The sequence below is a fragment of the Haliaeetus leucocephalus genome, unplaced genomic scaffold (genome assembly GCF_000737465.1).
Source record: "Haliaeetus leucocephalus isolate CR32 unplaced genomic scaffold, Haliaeetus_leucocephalus-4.0 Scaffold395, whole genome shotgun sequence".
NCBI classification, from domain to species: Eukaryota; Metazoa; Chordata; class Aves; order Accipitriformes; family Accipitridae; genus Haliaeetus; species Haliaeetus leucocephalus.
The window spans coordinates 8,412,537-8,435,737 of NW_010972831.1; the positions used below are offsets into that span (position 1 = coordinate 8,412,537).

The window sequence follows — 23,201 nt, forward strand, 5'->3', positions numbered from 1 at the left end:
ACAGAATTACATACATAGCAGTGAGATACGTAGAACTAAAGAGTTCCCATGCTAGGAATTTTATACTTTCTGAACAGCTACTAGTTAATACAAGATGGTTCAGAAAGATGAAGATGGCATAACTTATTTTGGGCAAGTCAGAAGATTAAATATTTGACTATCTTTTTTTTCTAAATTTGTGTTATCTCTGTGTGATCAGCTACTGGTAAGCTGGTAATGAAAAAGTACTTTGCAGTGCTTTCTATTTAATGTTCTCATTTTTCAATTTTTACATCTATTGTCTCAACAGGCAAACTCTCTTGTGGACATGTTTCACAGCCAAATTTCAATATACACCCATAAAAGAACAACACTGTGTTTAATATACATACACTCAGTAGCTACTGACATGATAAACAAGTGGCATCCTCCTTTATTATTTATATACTAGCTTTATTAGGGCCCATTACTGGCTTGTCCAGACTTGGAAAAGTTTACTCTCAAACATCTGTGTACAAACGGTCACCCACTAAGCTGGCATCTTTTTCCAAGGAATATCACATACCCAAATCACAATCAGTATTTAATGATGCTAATGATTGTAAAATTTCTCAGTTAAGGATGCAAGCAGAAAAAGTTGACTTATTTGCAAGTAAAGGGCATGAAGATATCAGTCATAAAATCTCATAGTTCTCATAAATAGCCCTTATGCATGATTATGAAAAGCAGATTCACCTCCACTAGATTAGATATTCTGCAGAATTCAGCCCCCAAATGAATAGGTATTATCACTATTCTTTTAGTTCACAGTATGCTTCACTCATGACAAGTGTTAAGTAGTATATATACTTAAAAGTGAAAGATGCCATAGCCTATTTCAATGTCAGATTATATATTTTTGTAAATATGTCACCAGCTTCATTCTTGAATGTGTATAATCAAGTTCCAAGGAGTGGTTAATCAATTCCCCAGCCTTTCTGCCGATATCAGTATTTGATTGTGTGAGAATTATGTATTTCCTAACTATATGTAGTCCCAAGAAATCTGCTGCACAGGATTTGAGATGCAAACCACACAATGCTGAAGGAACATGATCATTATATACTGATAACACCTTTCCAAAAGCCTGTAAAAACATACACCAATACTTAACTTTCCTTCTACTCACCATCATTCTAACACCACACTTAAAATATCACTGCACCTTGGACCAGCTAACAGTAAAATGTCAAGGTTTCAAATACCAAAATAAGCACAAAATAACCACTAGGTAGTTTTCATTTATGACAGATTTATATATAAATAGTTTGCAGGCCTCAGCTCAAAATACTGAGGCAGTTTGTAGCATCTAAACAACAACATAGTTTTGCTGAGATGACTTCCACATGAACTCATTAGTAAGTCATAGCCACTATGCCTGTTAACTTCCTTACAGATACCACATTGCTGTTAAGTTAGCCAGCTGTGGATAATTTTATTTTCCTGCTTTTAAAGAAAAGGTAACTGATCTAGCAAGCATGTATTGCACACTTTTGCATAAATTTATTTCCAGAAATTCTTTCTTTACAGATGAAATAACCGTTTCTTGCTCTGCAAATGAAGAAAACACACTGCATGTCAAGTCTTCACAGAATACATAAAGATGCCTTGGATCACTGCCAAACACAGGAAACTTTTTGAAGATGGGTTATCACTATTCTTGGCATTTGTATGCCTAATTTCTTGTCTGAAAAGGACAGGATAACAATGTAGGCATTCTGTTTTACTTGACATGAAGTAAGACAGTGTCTCATGGAAAAAACTGGATGAGAAAAATGTGGCAAACAAACACAGAGAATTTTTTAAAGAGAATTCAGAAGACTACCATGTCTTCTACCTTTGTGTATGGAAGGGGCTTAAACATCTTGGGGGGGGCGGGGGGAGAAGGAAAAAAGCACACAGGCTTCCCTCAGCAATACCCCTTTCTGTCAGTTAGCGCTGCAGGTTCATGAACTGTTACCTCCACTCCAAGCAGGAGCATACGTGTGTGCCTCTATGATGACGTTGGCTCCCCAGCCTAACTACAACAAAATCCTCCTTACAGGAGCAATGGCACCATCGATGTTGAATGCCTTTTGCCTAGACCACGAGTTCACTTTAGCACAGATGCTTCAAATCATCCTTTCCCATAAATCTTCCTAATGCTGTTATCCAAGTGGCTTACAAAGGAAAACAAACCAGATAAGAGTGAAAAACACCAGTTTACTTCTGAAGAGAACTAGTCAACATCCCTTTTCTCATTAAACTGCAACAAAGTCCTTCTGTTGAGCATGCAAAAGATACCACACTTACTGAAGCAGGCACTGAAATACCATCCTCCTACCCCAAATAAAGCTATCAAGCATTGCAAGTTCCTTTCAAATACCTACTTGTGTCCACTACACATCTCACCTGGAGAAAAAGAGAAGACATCTCATTGAAACAGGCTCACTCATACTAAAATTAACCATGCAAGGATATAACAGCACTTTTAATATATTAATACTTTTGTTGTTGTATATTCAACATAACTTATGATAGATGTGAGGAGAAGAACACCACCACCCCCCAACGTTTGCCTTAGAAGAGGTGTCTTACTAAGTTGAGCTATTCCTGAAAGTATATATTCTACTTTTTTTTCATCCTGAAGAGAAGATATTTTCTCTCGTGATATATACTTGCACGAGTCTCAGAAAAACAGTTTCTGAAATTACTCTGATGGAATTGAGGGGAAAAAGGGAAATGCAGGTGGGAGTGGGCAGATAAAATTACTCCAGCTGATCCTTCTAATTTGCAATAGTCTTAACTTTTCAAGCTTACTCCATTACAACAGTGAATAAACAACAACTGGGAGAAAAATTCAGTTTCCAAACATCCACTTTTATTCCTGAATTTTCATGATCAGTCTTTTCTTGTGACAGCAGTACAACTAGTTTAGAAGGGGTCTGAACATAATACATTTTATATTCTTCAAAAATCTACTGACATTCAACTGCATAAAGTTGCCTGAAACAATCAGCATGCCTTTTAAAAACAATTTAAGCTGATACATGCTGTCCATGAGTACATATCCTTTTTTAAGCCTATGCAAAAATCAACTTTAGCAAAAATCATAATCCAAGGATATGTAATTTTCAGTGTTTACAATGAGTTAGTCCCCTACACAATACAGCATTTTAAAATGTATCCTTATTTAAACTTTTGAAAGTTTGTGTGCATATTTAGTATCAGGAATATCTAGGGAAAAAATGAACTTTAATGGAAGACAGGCAAACTAACTTCAGTTTTGGCACTGTATGTACTCACTTTACTGTCAACTCTGTATCCCCTTTGAACCTTTAAGGCATCACTAATGTTTTTTCTACAGCCTAGCATAAATGCAATGCTCAAACTTAACATTCAGCAAATCTGTTCCTAGTGCAGAATTACATGGAACATTCAGATATCCCAGTAAAGTCACTCTACAAGTCCCATGCTGTTCAATGTTTTCCAAAAAGCAGAAAACAGCATTAGATGCTAGATATGCAGATATGTTTCACTGAAAACAAAACAATTTTGGTTTTGTTTCAACAATGATCATTAATATTCCAAAAGGAAAATTTCCAGAAGCCATCCCTCTTCTCAACCATTTGTTGTAACATGTGAAAGATACACATGATAACCAATTTAATAGTAGTTAATTACTGTTAGAGACTTATATGGCCATTTATACTGCAAACTGAAGTTTCATATAAGATTTTATAAAGGCCCACTTCAGTCAACACAATAGGCTCAAAGGTGACTCAAAGACATGAAAGAGGGCATGGCTCTTGAAGACAGAACATCAGGACAGAAGATAAGTGGTACTACTCATCTTGTTTTCTTCCACTGCATCCAAAGAGTCAAGGGTGTTGAAAATGCAGAAAAGGGGTCAAGTTAAAGGAAGGCAATTTCCCAAGCAAAAGAAAGGGAAAGCCAAAGGCTGACTTAGATAAATGTTCTCTCATATAGATCCCTTTTCAGAGCTATAAATCATTGGAAAAAAGCTCAGATAAATTTTTTCTTACCTACTTCTATGTAATGAGACTTTCTTTGTGTTGTTTAGTATTGCTTTGATTAGCATAAGCTTACAGATTCATTAAGTGTAGAAATGACAAAAAGCACGGGCACTTTAATCTCATTCACACAAATATTATCTCCAAATGGTACCAGCCACATTACACTTTCTTATATATTTTTCCACCTTTGACTGCCTTACACATAAAGTCTTCCTAAGAGCTAGCATTGAAGTAAGCGTTTGAGAACTTTCACAGCAACAAATCTAAGAGAATGTAAGCATTTCCTCCCTACATTACCAGCTTAAAAGCAAGTGGTTTGTGTTGGTTTTTTTTGAAGCATGAAGAAACCCTTGGCATGCCTGTACAAAATTCCAGAAGAAGGAAACAGTTTTGAAATTTATTTTACCTTCCACATTGATACTGAACAGAAGTTTTGTTTGTTTGTTGCTCTGAAAAATCAAAAACATAATAAAAGAAATGTGAACAGATATATGCATTTGTTGGATCTCTGATTGCATCCTGGCTAGGAAACCATATTTAAGTAGCAGAATTCAACCACCAAGTTAGAGGTTATATTTGGAAAGGTTCTTCAAAAGCTCACTCATTATTTTAGCCTCCAACCTGAATTTAGAATAAGGTATGTTTATTACCCAGTGGTAAAACAATAAAATTTTCCAATCATTAAAATTGTTCCTTATTTGAAAATTTCTGAGAGGAAATGACAAAAGTCACACAGTATAACAGAGCACAGATTTTCTAGGAAAATAAGTTTGTAAATCAATCTACTGAGTAAAAAGCACTACTGAAAACAATGAAAAACTATGAAAATTAATAAAATTAAGGATCTAAAATTTTAATTAATCCAAAAAATCTTACATGCCTGTTGGGTATGATTTTCATTAGAAATATGTAAATTTGAAGAATGCCTTGATTGCAAACGTGTATTGACTATTTACTTAAATTGTTGAATACAAACAGAAGATACTGCTGAAGAAGTGATTTCCTCTGCTTGTTTTCACCTTCTTACACGAACTCAGAGGGTCTGCAGAAGGTTCACCACTGGTGACATCTCCTCAAATCACGACAATACTTTTTGCGGGAAGTGGCACCGTCAACGAAACTGCCACCGCTGGCACCCCAAGTAGCAGCGCCAGCACCAGTGAGGAGCACACCGTGGACAGCAGCGCTGGCACCACCACCAAGAGCTCTCTTCCCAGCCTTACCCCAACAAGCCGCTCAAGCAAGAGCTCCCCAGGGACCACAACCATCCCTAACCATGCCACAGATAAGCACATCAGCAGCAAGGGTACCACAAGCAAGCACCCCACCGGTGCAGCAGCCACCCCACTGGCATCACAAACAAGCACCCCACCAGCAACAGAAGGACCAGGAAGAGCCAAAGCAACCGCATGACTTCTACCAGCACTGGTGCCACAGGCAGCTCCACCAGCGTGAACTCAGCTACCACCAGCAGCACCAGCAGAAACCATACCGGCAATAGCAGCAGAAGCAAAACCAAGAGCCCCACTGCCACAAAATGCATCGGCAATAATCCGACCACGAACACCCATACAGGATCTGCCAGCATCCGTAAGTGCCACACTGACGTCAGAACTCTCACTACCACCATCAGTGCTGGTGAGAACTTCACAGACTTGGACAGCACCCCACCAGTGCCAAAACCAGCAGTCCCACTGCCGCCAGCCAACACCTCACCAGCATCAGCAGTACCGAAAGCAAAGGCACCAACAACAAAGCACAGAGAAAAGGTACAACAGCTCTAATCTTATCTTTACAGCTCTCTCTTTGACTGCACCTGGTTGCGAGCGCAATGATTTTCCTTTTCTTAAAAGGACTAAGAATGACTTTTAGCAATGAGTGTAATTGCTATGGAAACTGTTTTGAACATGCTGTCGTCCGTGGATTTTATGGTGCAGATAGTTTCAGTTACATTCTTACTCTAGTTCCAGCTTTACAACTGCTAGCATTAATTTAAATAAAACCAGATGGTGGGGTTTTTTTGGTTTCTTTTGTTAAAAGAGAGAATTGTGACTAATTTTACCATAAACTGACTAATATTGATCTTGGGATATTCTTCCCAAATTCTTCAATACTGCAGCATATATTACTTGTTGTTACGAATCACTATCTTCCAGAGTAGGGAAGACTTAAAACTTTCAAAATTTTGCCTTATTGGAAAAACACAATCTTTTGCAAAGTTCACATGTCAACATCTGCTTTTCTTATTAGTTTAGTGATATTTCCAATTATTCTGGAATCTTAATAATTTTCCAAAACCGTGGTATTATTGTCACTTAGAACATAATGGTGAAACTGAAGCAACATCATGATCTTGACTATGTATGAAACTTCTAAATAGTTGTATTACTCTTTAAAATGGGATACATGGACCATTTTGAAAAATCTTATCCCATGTTTTAGCTTGTTAGTCATTTTATACTTCAGAAAATGAATATGCTAAAAGCACTGATAAGGGGTTAACAGTAATGTGGTATAGATGTAGTTTACTTGAGACAGCGAAAAATTAATAAAATGTATTTAAAATTTTAGGTATTTTTCCACAGATACTGATGTACTCCTGGGTGGAAAAACTATGACAGTTCTAATTTAGGAAACAACTCAATTAAAAAATACTGTTACCAAAATTTGACAAATAAGCTATTTTCAGATTGTTGTTTGTTACAAAGTTGGTGTCCCTTTCTTACATACACTTGATACTTTTGATTTTACATGTTTATTTCAGACAGAGAAGGTGAAAGATTCCTTACCGCCGAGCAATGTAGTAGAAAACAGGATTGCCAGCTTTTGATGTCCCAGCTTGGTAGAAAATATTTAATGTTTTCAGTGCTTTGAACTCCTCTTTTTCATGTACCTGATGCCTAAAAAAAGGTACATTGGCATCAACTTTTCACAACTGCCTTTCAAAAAAAAAAATTAAAAAATCCCAAACCCTCTTTATTTGCATCTTTAAACAAAAGTATTAAGTTCACACAACCTTGAACCTTTGTTAAATCACAAACATTACTGCTGTCTCTGGTTCTCTATTTAATTTTTAAAATTAAAATCTACTCAGAAACCTAAGGTATGTGTGGACCCAGATTTTTAACCTCCCCTTCAAAACTAAAGCTAACTACTTATATTGCCTTACATGCTGAAGTCTAGAAACCCACAATGTGTGTCCCCACCACAATAATCTCATTACCTTGTCATAAATTCTTCAAATTTGGAACTAGTGAGATTTAAACTGGACCAATGGGTATCTGCCACAGGTTTGTGCTCAGGAGGACCCAGATAGGCAAGAAGAGTAGCCATCTTGTCAAAAGGTCGTCTTCCAACAGCCTTGTGGTCCCTAGAAACAGCATATCACTTAAAAGTCCTTCTTTACTCAGCAATTCCTACTTTTTTTGCCCACTACCCTTCCTTACCTTGAACAGGCTGGATTTTCTTTTTTAAAATTAAAAAATAGTTTTTAAAAAGTGTTCAACAAAGAAACAAGCGTTTGTTACACATAGAACAATTTTTACAAAAGATAAGACAACTATACACTTGCACAAAATGTTGGCAGTAAAGTGGGCAGCAAAGATGTTAGGCATATTCCCAAAAACAGCTTGTCAATAAGACAAGTTTCCAAATGTAAGATTTTTCAGCCATGACATTCCTCTTCATAATAATAACAGAAGCATCTGAAAGTATTTCCAAATATTCATTTCCCATCAGCAGTTCCCTTCTTCATAATATTTCTGAAGTCTTACCTGTTGCTGGAAAGGTACTGGCCAATCTTCTCCTGATTGTTCCACAGCAACCGGTGCAAAGCAAGTACATTGCCATCACTGATGAAAGACAGGCTGTGATTGACAGTGTCGCTAGCTGGGCAATCAGAGGCAATATCAAGGAAAAACCTAGAGTTCAAAACCAGTAATAACCATAAGCGTGTAAAGGAAATCTGCCAAGTAGACTCAATGTAAATTAAAAGGCTGTAAGAACATTCTCTGCCTGCTCTTTACACATGACACAGACTCTTTGTACAAGTTTCCAAAGGGCCTACCTTCGTGCTGCATCAAAATTGCTTTTTACAAAATCATTAAAAGGCCGCATATGTTCTTCTTTTGTAAACAGGACATGGTTGGCAATACTCTGAAGTATCTGAGTAATAAAAAGATGGTAAAGACACAGAGACGTTTAATGTATTAACTGTTATGGTAGTCAGTGTAACTTCACTGTCAGAAATACTCATTTTAACTTGTTGTGAAACCTCAAGACAAAAAAAGGCCAATAAGCCAACTAATTCGAAATGCGTTCACTTTCAAAATATTTTCTTTCACATGCTTTTAAATACTAGAAAATTACTTCCCTTATTTATGAACTTTATTCGGGTTTAGACCAGCAAAAATAAATCGCCTTTCAAAACCACCCTTTATTAAATGTTAACTATTTTTTCTGGAAATTATATGGCCATATAAAAGCAACAGCATATGCATATTTAAAGAAAACTATAATTTCTCAAAATTTAAAATGGGTAATATACACAGGCCACAGAATTTGTACGCCATCATTAAATCTTTTTTTTTTTTTTTTTTTTTTTTTTTTTACAGGAAATACCACGAACCGAGATTAAAGATAGGAAAAATAACTTCTTTAGTACTAGTATGAATTTCTTCAATACCTGGCTGCCATTATTCTCACTGTGGTCAAAGTAACATTGGTTTCTTTGCTTTCCAATAAGGTTAGAAGTTCAAGTGAAGAGCCAGAAGGCATTCTGTTATCTCATACATCATTTTGGCAAAGTGGTTTTTTCCATACAGACTGTTCCCCACACTTACATCACTGTGAGCTATAACATTAACGTCATGATGTATAAACATAGTATAGAAACTGCACTTTAAATAAACATGATGGTTGCTACCAAAACCAACAAGTTTACCTAAATTTTCTCATCAGGTAGAAATTACAATATGGCCAAATAAAAATATTTATTGATTCACCTTTGACATCAGTTTCAATCCCCTTTCAATTCTTGGTGGAGGCTTTTTATCTAAAATCCCTGCCTCATAAGGGGAGACGATCGCAGGATTGATGAACCGAAGGAACATCGCACTTCCAACTGCTCCAATGCTGTTCTGAGGAAATCGCTGACTAACAACCTATGAAGTTGAGAATTATAAAGAATATTTTTGCATTAAAGAAAAGGGAAAGCAAGCTGAGAAAAGCCTTGTATGGTAATCCAACTTTAAGCATTCTCTCCAATACCAACCCAGCTCAAAACATTTGAGTAGGACTCTCCTGCCTTGACAGATCTTGCATCATAGGACAATCAGGAATGAGAGGGAAACGCATACGGGGAAAGGGGGGCTATCAGACACTAGCTAGCTTTACTTCAGCCTTTGTACAAACTTTCTTGCTAGGGTGAAATTGCTACAATAGCTACTGGACAAAGATAAGAAGGTGTATTTCAGAATTACTGAGCACTTAATTCCAGGACCCTGCCACTGACTGTAAAGCAGACAAATGCCATATGTTCATACTCAGGTATGCACAGTCTTCCCATCAAATACAGATAATTCTCTCTAAATTAGTGGGTCTTTTAGTTGTGCATTTATAATTTCACTATTGATCACAAGAGTCTGTCCAGCAGTAAGACTTATGCTGTTAAGTTTCAGGAGTAATTTTAAATTTGTGGGAAGGAGATATTTGTAGAAATACTCTTCAGAACCATCACATCTCAACAGATTTGCCAAAGGAGGCAGGACAGAATGAGCCAGAGCTGAGTGGCCAGTGTACTTCTCTGCCTATACATGCACTGTCCAAAATCACTTAGCAGGAATTTGCTACAACTACAGATTCAAAATATTGTTCTTTGCTATCTAGAAAAAAACCCCCATATTTTCTGAAAATGCTGTAAGAGAAAAGAAGTCTCCTTTCTTTTTAGGAAATCAACTATGTATTACTAAGAGAATAGTATATTCTCTAGATATCTTTCATTTCACTTTGAAAAGTTAAAGCTCTTAAATATGCTAAATGTGGTTCTACAGAGATTCACTATCTATATTTTCTTATGAGTAACAATGGTTAATCAAAACAAGTCAGATTCTACCTTTTCACAGAACAAAATTAGCAAGCTTCATATTTTAAGTTATATTGTTTGAAATAAATAAAAAACAAACCAATCCCATTTTACTAAAATACTTCAAAACATAACTAGTGCAATCTCAAATCATGCTTCTTAAAACAGATAAAGCCATTAGTACATAATATATCAAGAATCACTTTGGTTCAGTAGCAACTTCATTCAGTTACCTTGTGACGCAATTACTGATAATATTTTCTTGTAAAATACTAGTTTGCACACAGATTTTGCATTTAAACATGATTACTATTCTGCTCAGTTACAGCAAAAAGTAAGGGAGTATTTAATAAAAGTCTAAATTTCCATTCTGCCTCTGTTTTATTCATACTTCATATTTAGAGGTCACTGCCAAAGAAACAGGTAAGTCTTAACTTTTAATAACACCACTCTATCACAATCTACATAGCTAAACTCTTTAACACAGCAAGTTACTTAAAATGGGAAATATGCTTTTCCCAGTAAATAAATACAAGTGCTAAATTTCATTGCTAGTCACAAGGCAAACAAAAGAAAATATATCAGAAACAAGTCATAGAAGCCTCTTTTCTTTCCAGTAACTCATATATATTAATTGTTCTTCTCCCAGGATGCAAGCTGAAGTCAAGTTATCTGCCAGAGTGTTAAAACAGCTAAACAAACTCAGATTTTCCCCAAAACCGAAGAAAACATTTTTCTTCCGCATTTTTTTTAATTTGAAGATGGTGGCAAGGGTAGAAGAATCAGAGTATTAAATACTAAGCAGTAATGTTAAAAATGTCTTTTGTTTACTCAAATAGGCACACAGAGAATATTTTAAATATAACTTAATTCCAGTGTTAATTGAAATGAAAGCTATTTTGTGCCAGAATTAGTAGAATGATTTTACAGTGAGGTCAAATAGACTGAAGTGAAGATGTTTTGAACAAACAGCAAAAGATTTCTGTTGTGCTTTGAAAGAAATGGCTAATAAAAAGGTCTCCAAACTTACTGCTTTTTTGTTTTCCTTTTTTTCTTTTACGGTAGCTTTATTCAGTAGAGAGTGGCAAGTTGCCTACAGAACAGAGATGAGCACAAACAAGTCACAGCACCAACTACATACAGCAACAAAAAACCAATGTTGACTTGTACATAAATTACACAGTAAAATGTAACAAACATAACCAACAGAAAATGAAATATATAAACTAAAGACTGATGATGGAGTTTTTATTCCACAATTTTATTACATCTTATTTACAAAGCACTAAATACAAAACAAGCAAATGTTGCGTTTCAATCATTTCTACTATTTCTGGCTAGATTAAAAGTCAAACCACATTTATGTGCTCATGATACACAATATTGGGCATTAAATGGTATATTCAGCTTTCAAATGTATTTCACCATCCCCAAATAATTTTAATAGTAGAAATAGTAAAGTGTTATACCTTTGAAATGCATATTACTTTTAAAATAAATTTAGAGTTTTAAATCTTCCCAATGTTTCTCTGTGTGTCCTTCAATTTAGTTAGATCTGTGAATCATCACGGTTATTACTACTTTGATAGCTAAACACTGCCATAAAACACTCTGTGGAAAAAGGAAGAAAAAAAGCCAGCGGGTCTACATTAATTTATTATAGATTTCCAAATCAAGATATGACTTGATTGTGCTTATTTCTGCATTTCATTTAAATGCAAAGGGACCCACCAAGAAGCATCGCATTCTCTCGTACTTCCCATCAGGATTTGAGCAAAGCTATAGTACATCAGCCTTGTGCACTGCTCCCCTGCAGAGAGGCACATTTTGGTCTTGGAGCTCAATCCTACATCCTTCTTATTAGCTGTAACAGTAAATTAACATCACTGAGAAGCCCTACAGCAAGCAACACCTGGAGCTGTATCAATAGAAAGCTAGCAATATTTAGCAGTTTGAGAGCAAGCACGCACCAACAGTTCAAATGATCTTTACAGCATCACACAAACTGGAACTGGAAGAGAATTTCTACAACTTAAGAATGTGACAGAGTAAAAAGCCAAAAAAAAAGAAAAAGGAAACAAAAAAAAGCCCACAAAACCAAAACCCACAGTCAGTAAAAACTATTCTGCTAACCAAACTAAATTTAAATAGTTCAAAGTTGTGCAGGACCTATCAGTATTTAACCAATGGTGCCTCTGCCAAATTTATGACTTTGTGTAATTTCTACAGAGTTAGCTTCTGAAGCAGTCATATACATACTCTGTTCATCACACTACTGCATTTAAAGCAAGTAAAATTTCCACCTCTCTTTATTAAGAAAAATCATGTATGTTTGTGTGTTTTTTATGAAATAGCCAGCACAAATTCTTTGTGTGAGTTGCTTTGATCAGGCTTGTTCGTGACCACACAGCACTCCTGAACATACATTACCTGAAAATGAGCAAGGGTCAATCTGTTGCGGTAACTAGTTATATGATGTTTCCGGATGAAAACACTTACTAGGGCTCTGTTCCAGTAACAGAAACACCAGCCGGGTTTGACCTCAATATCCAACTAAATATACTGTTTCCATAAACTTGCTACATTGATTAAAATTACACAAATAATTTACACAACACACCTGATGAGTATTTTTTGCATGTACATTTACTTATGAACTCTAAGCATAAAAAGACACGGCAAAATACAGTCTCATTTACTCTTACACTATTGCTTGGGATGGAACACATTCACCTTATAAAAAATGAAGTTACCTCACAAAAATCATCTATTTGGTTCTTACGATAAAAATAGAGTAATACCCCCCAAAATTCAGATTTTAATTGTACTTTCTTTCAGAAAAAGGCCAGACTCTGGAATTTGAAAGTACAGAATGAATTATTACACTATTTGCAATGAACAAACATTTGTACACAAATACAGGTGCTACTAGAAACACTTAAAGTAGTAACCTTGAAGCTGAGTATCAGTTAATACCACTTGTATATGTGCCAGTAAATCATCTCTTTCAGGAAAAAATTACCCTTGTTACCAAAATAAAAAAGTAAAGGCAAGAATAAAACCAATAGACTTGATATGCTTCCATAGAAGAATCTCTGGCAATGCCCACTGGTGAGTACACTTTAGTAATACCATTTCATGTAGGAATTAAAAAGGATTTGCATAGAAATAATTCCTAGCAATGCATCACTGAAATGGAAATAAGTCTGATACATCCTAGTAACAGCATATAAAAGCAATTCTAGGAAAAGATGTGGGACAAAGTAATGTCAAATAACAGAAGCAACAATCAAGGTTGCGTGTGACATTTTCAGTAACACTCAAATATACTCCCAGTCAATGTCTGTGAGACTGTGGCCATCTGAACTTGAAGGAGACCAACTTGCCCCCCTTGTTTCCCAATTTAAAAAAAAACAACCAAAAAAGCCACCCCAAAAACACCCCCGGCCAACCTGAATACTACCACTGTCAGAAAGAGAAACTGATGACTTTAGAAGCCATTTATACAAGCTGTTACAGCAGAAACAAAGGCACATCATTTGCACACCTAATTCTTTCCAACAGCTCACAGTAACAGCTCAAGATCCACAAGTCACAACATAAATTCACTGTTTCTCACTTCTGAGTTCTGAGAATTGCAGCAGTTGCACTTATTAATACAGCATTCAGTGTAGAAATATGACTAGACTACATTGCATAGAAATTTTGTCACCCATAATTAGCTTGCACAGCTCAGAAAATCTATTTTCTTTGCTTTACTTTAAACCTGAGAGACAAGACTCCATGGTTGAAAGGCCAAAAGCAGCTCTTCCAGACCACTTAACTGAGACCACAGCTCAAATATTCTGCCATGCACAGCTCTTCTGTGACAGTTCTCCAACAGGACTGGAAATTGTATTTCCTATGAGCCCTGAGGGAAGCAGGAGTATCCCCCACTGGAATTTTTAGCAGCAGCTAAATCCATCAGAAATACACAGAGAGCAAGGGAGAAACCTATAAGCATACTGGGCTCAGCAACCTGCTGCTGAGCTGCTACAGAAAGCAGCAGAAACGGGGCAGAGCAGAGAAGTCGGGGATGGAGACGGGGAATGCCGGTACTTGAACACGAGGCAGCCAGGAGGGTACCACTGTAATAGAACTTACGCTACAGCGGACAGTGAACCACTCAGGAAGGCTTCTTCTCTTTAAGCATCATTTATAAATGGTACCAGAAACAAGCAAGAAGAGGTTGGTCCCAGCTTGGTAACTTTCCAAGGTTTGTGTGACAGCACTGAAGTTTTAGCCACAAATAGAAGTCAATCTCTGTAATTTGCCTCATTAAAAGAACTCTATAAATACACTTGTCTGTCTCTTCCAGGTTCTCTTCCTCCTATTTACCTGCTGAATTTCTCAACACTGTGTTTGCAGAATGTTTGGTCAGCTGCTTAATCAACATACAGCAGCCCTTTGCATACAATAACATAGTCAGGCCTCTGACAGGCAATAATACTTCCATCAGAATGTGCTGCCCACAGGAGACGGAAGATGTTTTACTTCATAGACCAAAATGTATTCCTGTTGTCATTCTACCTCTCAAATACAAGAATCTATCATCCTCAAAAGCACAGAGCATCTGCAGCATCCCAGTTACAAGGCTTATGTTATTTACCAAATCATATGCCAGCAGACCTCCTTCCCAGTGTAAGTGAATGGCTTTCCTTACAGTTGTCCACAGCAACCTAGAGACTCCTGCTTTCAGAACATGATTACAAGACATGACACTGAGTGTGATCAGAATAAAGCCTGAATGATACAGTGTCTTGACCTCACCCGCAAATTACTTTCTTTAGGGAAGCACATATAACCACAAACAATTCTCTGCCAAATACAACCAACAGCATTTTATACGTCTTTTTCCTTCCATTATACACAGCTTCAATCCACAGTTTCTAAAATTTAGGACTTGTAACTACTGCGGTCCCACTGAATAGCATACAGGTTTTTTCTTATGAGCATCTTACACCCTTCTTAACCTGCTTTTCTATCAAAGGCAGAAAGTATAAGATTGTGCCCACCTTAATGGACAACTAAATAACATTCCTGGAGCAATGACCTGAATAATACATTTCATAGACAATTTTTGTAAAAATTTACTTCAGAGAGAAATGCTTTTGAAGAAATTGCCTCTATTTTTATGTGGAGAACAACTACCTAGAGTCAGTAACTGCACAAGTAGCTATTTTATTCACAAAGTTAACGTTTATCAAAGGCATGATCTGTAAGACTTTTAGATAATTAACTTTATTTCTGATTTAATTGATCCTGTATAAAAAGTAAACAAATACACTGCTTCTATATTCAAAACACAGTTTTGCATTCTTCTTAACCCAGCAGTGATTATTTTTTTATTTTCCCCTTTTGCTGCCTTCCCTATAGATGGCCCACATGATAAACTGATAAAAGCAAGTATAACCATTACATCCTTAGTTAATCTTCAGTCTCCCACAGAGATGCTAAAGCAGAGATTATTGCTACCTTATTAGGTCTGAGTTCTTAGCTATGATTCAACTCCTTAAAAAAATAATATTTAGTCACCTCCTGATTGCGAACCCAAGTCTTTAAACACCATTCAGTCCCTAGGTTTAGATTGTTGTTATTTAACAAACGTCTGAAAACAGTCTTTAAGAAATGCCCACTATGCACCCACTAGTGGACCAAGCTCCAAACTGCTAGAATTATAAAAACAAAGCCCAAAGTTTAGGGGCAGGCAACCATTGCAGGCATACCTGGTATAAACAATGGCACACACTGCGAAGTTGTGGTGGGAACTCCGAAGAAGAATTAATGATTGCATGAAAAAATTTTTCTGTCATTTGCAAAAGACTCCGCTGGTTCTCTTCAAGGCTTTCTGTAGGCTCCAGCCTGAAAGAGACCACGTATGACCAGCAATCAAATAAATGATACTAGCTGTACTTATATGTTTGGTAATAACCTTATTTCCCAGGGTAAATAGAAATCTTACAGAAATATTTATGACCTTTTACACAGAAGTTTCCATCAAGATTTTAAACCACGTAAGTTACAAGTATAAGGTCATTTAAAACTCAATAATAAAGAGACAGCTGAAAGTGTGATTCTCTCACATCGTTCCATACAAACACATGCATACATAATTCCAACTGACAATTACATTATCAGTTTGACGATGGTTTCTCTGAAAGGAATTTTTGAGGTAGACACAGATATTTGAGACTTAAACTATTAATAAGAAGGCCTATCTTTTGGTAAGCTACTTAAAAGATGATTACTTAAAGTTTTTCTAAGTTAGAGCTAATTCAAAGCAACAGAGCAACAGCTACTAAATCCAAGTCTTGAAGTGATATAAGAGAAATTAAAGCAAAAAAACTACATACAACAGGTACATATTCCATCTTGTTTCTGTAATTAATTCAATGACCTAAAGCAGATGCTTTCTGCTACTACTGGAAATCCCCACATTAGTGGCCTACATAAAAGTATGAAGTAGCAAGTAAGAAAGGTCCTGCAAGAGCTCTCTATCTTCCTCCTTACGCTCTCAGGGCTTAGAGGACATGCAGCAAAACTCATCTCGCTGTGTTGGATGGCTCTATACAATTCTCCCTGGGTATAAGGACTGCAGATACAATTAATGTGTCTGGTAAAGTGAGGAGTGGAGAACTATGAAAGTATGAGAAAAACATCTGCAGCAAGGAAAAAGGAATCCTATTATATTTACAATGACTGGGAAACATGTTTACAAATAAATACATTTGCTCCCCCCCTTGAATCTCAAACCTTGTTGGATCCACCTCAAAGCTAACATGCTGCCATTCAGGGGATGTGATCACAGTCCTTAATAAAGGTTCCAAAAGCTTCTGCAAATACGTAGCACCATATACCTGTGTAAAAAGAAAAATCAGAATAGGCGGCCAGATTAACATAGCAATTCACAGGAACACTTCAAAATTCCGTGTCAAAAGAGCCTGAAAACACTTTATTTGTTTTGGCGTAAGCCAGATTTCTGTAAAATTGGTGTTTCTGTATTATAGTTTCACTTCTGAAACATAACTGTGATCAATTTCTCTAAGTATTTTAATTCATTTCCAATTTAGAGAAAACTATAGGTCACTTTAATAACCACAATAACCAAATAGGATTCTTTCTTAGAGCACACTGACTCAATGCTTCATCTCTGTACACAACTTTTTAACCTGAAATGGAAGCATGAACAAGACCTAAGATTTTTGTCTCCTATCTTTAAATTGCCTATTACAAAAAGACAATAGGAACAGTCTTCAAGCTGATACTGGCCTCATATAACTAAACTAGTCAGAAGTTTAAAGACCCTTACTATGACTGAAGATTACTTAGGGAAGGACTTTAAGATAACGAAAACATTTGTAAATGTTTAGCTGTTTGTATCAGTTGTGTTTTATAAATAAATAGTAATCTTTGTTGAAATCTACAAATCTTGCAAACATTTTTGTTACTGTGACCAGTTTTCTTCTTTACTATGCAGAATCTACAAACTAGGCAAGATGAAACATTTATTGCCTTGGAAATTTTCAAGAGGACTAACTGCAAGCTTAAGCCTAACTGGTTGAGTCATGAAGTCTTGGCAAAAGGTTAGTTCCAGAAGGATTTGTATTTTTTAGTTGGGCCTGAGCATAAGATATCTACAAGATTTGGTTCATCAAATGTTAAAACATTAAAAGCAAAACTCCCTAAACTTAACAGATGTGAGAGCTGAGACTAACTTAAACCAAGACTCAAAGGCAACTCTGTACTATTTTCATCTAATCCAGTTACTCAAGTGCTTAACACCACAGACTAGTAATTTTGTATTTTTGTATTACTAAACTTTTCCTGTTATTGAAGTGATCTGCAGCAGAGGGAAAGATTAGATAATATACCTTAAAACAGAAAGTCATTATTTTACTGGCTAAGCTGTTTCCTCGGAAGAGTGTCTGCATGGAATCTGCTAGTTCAACTTCCTTTGAAAACATATTCCAGAGTAGCTGGTAGAGCAAGTGCCGGGAATCAAAGAGTGTTACCAGGACACGAGCTAGCTCATCCTTAAAAGAAGCAAATGAAATGTTAATCTGACTAGTAGTGAGCCAAAGCAAGTAAAAAAAAAAAAAAAAAGAAAAAAGAAAAAGATGGAAAAAAACACAAAGCAGTTTGTACTAATGTTTTAAATCTGCTAAGGAGTCTTGCATGTAAATATCAAATTAAGCATACACAATCTCTGTTTAAATCTTTCCTATGCTATTTCTTTTCTAAAAATCTGCCTCACGATATCCAGTCATACAAATTCATAATGGTCAGTCCAGATAGATAAGCAGTTATTCTGCTGTATAAAGCCCAATTCATCTTGCTAAAATCTAGAGCAGCAAATACAGTTCTGTTGGTCTGCATTACAGCACACAAAATCTGTAATAAATAACCAGCCCAAACAGATGCATTTATTACAATAACTGTATATTGAACTATTCCTAAACATTAACTAAAAATTTACTATAAAAATGCAGTTTATAATCAAGATGTCTGACAATTAGGTTCAGTACACTTTTCAAGAATATACTAAGAAAGGCTAGCTATCATGAACAGTAGATCTAATCTCTCTTTAGGAGACTGTTGTTATACCCTTTGTGTTTGCACTAATTATTTCAAGTCTTAATATTTTCAAAAACGTAGGAAATAAAATGCATGAATCAACTTACCCACTGAGAACAAGGCACCACATTGGCTAAAGCCATAGCAATAGGAAGCTCCCCCTGATCACCCATCATTGTAACCAACTCCACCAATCTCTCAAAACGATCTGCTAGCACTGTTTCTGCTAACGTATCAAATTCTGTTCCCTGCTGCAGAATTTTGGTGAGGACTTCCATAAACGTAGCTCTTGTTTGGAGGTCTTTATGATAGCCCAAGCCTGATTAAAAAAACCCAGAACTACTAAGGAAGATGTAAAAATAAATTAAATACCAATGTCTTCATTATGTATTCATTTATGCACAGTTATCTCTAACTACTTTACCTATTGAGTGCATAAGACCACTGTCCACATTTGCATTCAGTAAATTTGACATAGCAAGAACAGTGCAGTGTCGCAGCGAAGCTAGTCTTCGAGACATTCCACGTTTCCTGCCACCTGTTTGCGCACTTTCATCCTCAACTTCACTACAGTCATTTAGAAGGTTCATAAACAGTGTGAAGTATCTAAAGAAAAAGAAAAAGACTTGGATAAGTACAACAGATTCTGAAAAGGCAACTGTCTGAAGAGATTTGCATACAGTAGCAAATAGGCAATAAGCTTCCCAAAAGATCTCATAACTGTCCCAAGTAATCTTTTTTGTAGCATAGTCCAAACTTTCAAATGTGTTCTAACAACCAGAAGGCACTGTCCTAAAATTTGTATGCAAATTTTCTCAAACCAAGCAAGTGAATTTCACAGGTGTGCCTTTACAAACAGATGTCTTGAAAGAGATTTTAAGTTTCATGGATAAAAATATATCAAAGCAAGCTAATCACTCCCACGAATTGAGCATAGATCTGCATTAAGCAGAAACAAAGCCAAATTTTATCATTAGTTTCTAAATGAAAATGTTTCCATAAACCTAGGAGGCAGAGATTTGTGAAATGGGATATATAAGAGGTAATTTCTGTTTGGATAATAAAATTATTTCTGCTAGAAGAAAGAACATAGTTTGTAATAAAGGTCATATGCTGCATCTACATAGAGTCATTGTATCAAAAAATAGTTGAAAGTTACTATTTACTTAAGAAATAACTGAGATTTTGCTTCCATCAACTCAACACCATCTCCCTCTTCAGGCTGTAACGGAAGCCCAGCAAGAAGAGAGACCACTGCTTCCATACTCGCTTGGTCCAAATCTCTGAAAAACAAAGTTTAATAAGCTGTGAATCAGTTCAGCAGAATTAGTCTCTCCTTCCCCGTTATAATTTTCCCACCCAGTACCATGTCACTTTTCCTTATATATCTAACCGCAGATGAAAAGAATCTTTAAAAAAAAAGTTATTCTAGTAAAGTTCTGTCCAGCAGGATAAAAGCTACTACATTTTGTGGTACAGGTTCAAGCAATATATCTGCTAAGGACAACAACTGCAAACCAAATTTGTCACTAAAAACACAGTTAAGTATAAACTCAACACTATAATGTTTGATGATTTTACTCTTCAGAATGCATCATGTGAAGATATAGCTCTAGCAAATAAGATGTTCAATCCTAGTACTAAATCAGAAAAGGTATTAAAAGGAATTAAATAAATTCAGTAAATTAAAAAAAAAAACCAAACACCAGAAAAAACACCTCAAGAGCCATTGTAGTTAAGACTATGCATTAAATATAATTCTGTTGTTGCTCACCAAAACTTAGGTTTCAGTTTTTGTCTTTTTCTTAAAATTACTACCACTAAAGGAAGTCCACAGGAGCCAGCTCATCTGTGGATATCAAATGCCACCTGGAACACTGTTAGCAACTTCAGCAACTGTTTAAGAGTAGTCTTTCTTACCTTGTCAAGCATTTCACATCCTCATCTGTTGCTTGATTAGATGTTCCCATAACCCAGTCTGTCAAATATTCCACCATTTTGTTCCTGTTACATACAGATATATTGCTTTAGCTTTCTTTTTTTGGTTTTATTTTTAACAACCCTTCCCCCAAACACACTTACTACTGTTGGCATCATTCGTAATTATTACAAATTCAGTGTACGAACTATTTGAACCACCACACACTGAAGATGAACTGAACTAATTTTACTATACCAAGTAATACTCCAGTCTGTATCACACACAAAATTTTTACATGTGTTTAGTATCCCCACAATCAAAATAAAATTTTAATGCAGCACCAGGCTCTAAATTATTCTGAAGACAAAGATAGGAGTACTATCCCTATACCAGCAATACTGGTGAGACACAGTTTTTCGTTTACTTTTTTAAATAGGTAACCAAACAAAATTACACTTGTCCACATTACATTATCCTAGAAGTTACATAATGCAACACTTACCTAAATTTCATTTCTTGGCAAAATGAAAGGTCATCTCTCCTCTCCATCATTACTTCTACTAACTGACATAGCTTAGTTTTTATTTGAATTGCATGTACCAAATTTCCAAGCACACGCACATACCTGAAGAAAAAAGCAAAAAGATTGATTAAATGCTTCATACTACAAGGCCCACACATCCGACAAGTCTTTTCAGCTCCATGCTGGAACCTACACACTGGCCAACCCAGCAGACTTGCATAATGGGTTAGCAAGTGTTTGGGCTACCTTTTTTAGTTTCCAAGTGAGCAAGCCAGCCCCTATATCAACTGACGACCAGCACCAAATTTCTTCTGGCCAAATAAGTCTTCTATTAGTATAAAACTGAACAGAAATCTGCCCTTCAGCTGCTTTTTAGCCACTAACATCATTGTACAGAAAAGAAACCAGGAATGCTTACAAGAATGAGGCCAAGCTATGGAATGGTTCGTTCTTTTAAAAAAAAAAAGTCACCCTCCATCAGCGTACTTTATGCTACAGTATAAATGATCTCCATGATTACTGAAGTTGTCAGAACCATAAGGAGGAGGATCAGAAAATTAGTTGCTGCTTCTCCATGGATGCAAGTAGAAAAGATATAAACTAGAAGGGTCTACCTCACTTCTTAAACATATTAATTTATTTAGGAACATCAACAGGATTTCTTACCTAACCAGATTTAGCATCATTGTCTCAATACTAGCTTGTCCAAGATGTTCTGAGCTCCCTTCTGTATGATTGTCAAGCAAATTCTTCATTATAGCAATGGTTTGCTCTACAAATTGTGTGTTGGTCTCAGTTAACAAAACCTACAGGAAGAAAATTGGTGGTCTTAATTCTTTACACAGAAAACGAAAAAAACCCTGGTGTTTATCAAATATACTGCAGCATTTCAAAAATCTAATGGACAAGCATTTTTCTAGTATCACCAACCAAAAGAATTCCAATATATGTCAAGATTACGTATGTCAATACTACCAGCCATAATGATTCTGAGAACATTTTTACAGATTCTGTACTCAGAGTTCATTAAGAATTCAAGAATGTTTTCAATTACTTGATGTTAAATATAGCCTGGAATCACAAATACAATAATTATTAATGCATGCTGTGAAATACAATCACAACACTTGCAGGTTTTTTGTACAAAACACAAGCAGGTACCAATTTCTGACGCTTTTTATTAAGACACAAATGTGAAGGAATATAGCAACACTTTACCTGTCCTTGAGAATCAAAAAACTTGCTGATGGTATTCTTCAATTTGTTAAACAGCATTGGGTAAAGTGCTGGACTCAACTCCAAACCCACCAGATCTTTAATATTAGTCCGTATCTGAAGTCCCACTTTCTCATGGTTACAGACCATCAGAGTCAATAATCGATCAATAAATTTGCTAACGGGAGTCTCTGCATTTCCCTCAGTGGACACCATAGATATCATGGAGCCCTTACGCTCATTGACAGGGCCCATAGGTGGACTGTAGGTTGCTAATCCCGCATTGCTACGATGCTGTAGGCACACTCCTCCGAGAGCACATAAGAACCCCGTCATGTTGATCCACTCCTGAAGAGAATCTGTGTCAGACAAGTCTATGGAGCCTCCCCCACTAACGTGCGACATTCGCCTCTTAACAATTGTCTTATGAAGACTTTCAGTAACCTGAAAAAGAATGGCTGAAGATGAAATCTCTTCAATTAAATGTAACTAATGGAGAGAGATCAAAATTGTAAAGTATTCCGTAACACATCCTGCCATTTACAATTCCAGCCTCAAGAATTTTGTAAGATTCACCTTTTACAGTTTATTGTGATAGCATGAACAGAAATCTATACAGAGGCACTGTTCTTAGAGAAGTTGAAAAAGCAAGGCTAAAAAGGACTGAAAGGGGTTGCCTAGTCAATTCCCTACTCTGCATCAGGATAAAGCATATTGAAATCATGATAGCCAGTGGCTTGTTTAAAAAATTCCAGTGAAAGGGATTTCATAATTTCTCTAGTAGTATTCCAGAGTTTTCACTATTCTTTTCTT

General features: G+C 36.1%; 1 protein-coding gene across 1 annotated transcript in view; it reads right to left on the minus strand.

The window, feature by feature from the left end:
• NF1 (neurofibromin 1) overlaps positions 1–23,201 on the minus strand; it is a 90,401-nt gene that overhangs the window by 43,542 nt on the left and 23,658 nt on the right. Inside the window, exons 21-36 of the mRNA XM_010573967.1 lie at positions 22,392–22,832; positions 21,840–21,979; positions 21,153–21,275; positions 20,650–20,733; positions 19,896–20,012; positions 19,154–19,335; positions 18,837–19,048; positions 18,027–18,188; positions 16,909–17,012; positions 15,882–16,017; positions 11,147–11,209; positions 9,038–9,196; positions 8,101–8,198; positions 7,808–7,954; positions 7,258–7,404; positions 6,824–6,934 (exon numbers count right to left, since the gene is read on the minus strand). Coding sequence (XP_010572269.1) covers positions 6,824–6,934; positions 7,258–7,404; positions 7,808–7,954; positions 8,101–8,198; positions 9,038–9,196; positions 11,147–11,209; positions 15,882–16,017; positions 16,909–17,012; positions 18,027–18,188; positions 18,837–19,048; positions 19,154–19,335; positions 19,896–20,012; positions 20,650–20,733; positions 21,153–21,275; positions 21,840–21,979; positions 22,392–22,832 — 2,426 coding nt within the window. The remainder of the gene's footprint in view (positions 1–6,823; positions 6,935–7,257; positions 7,405–7,807; positions 7,955–8,100; positions 8,199–9,037; positions 9,197–11,146; positions 11,210–15,881; positions 16,018–16,908; positions 17,013–18,026; positions 18,189–18,836; positions 19,049–19,153; positions 19,336–19,895; positions 20,013–20,649; positions 20,734–21,152; positions 21,276–21,839; positions 21,980–22,391; positions 22,833–23,201) is intronic.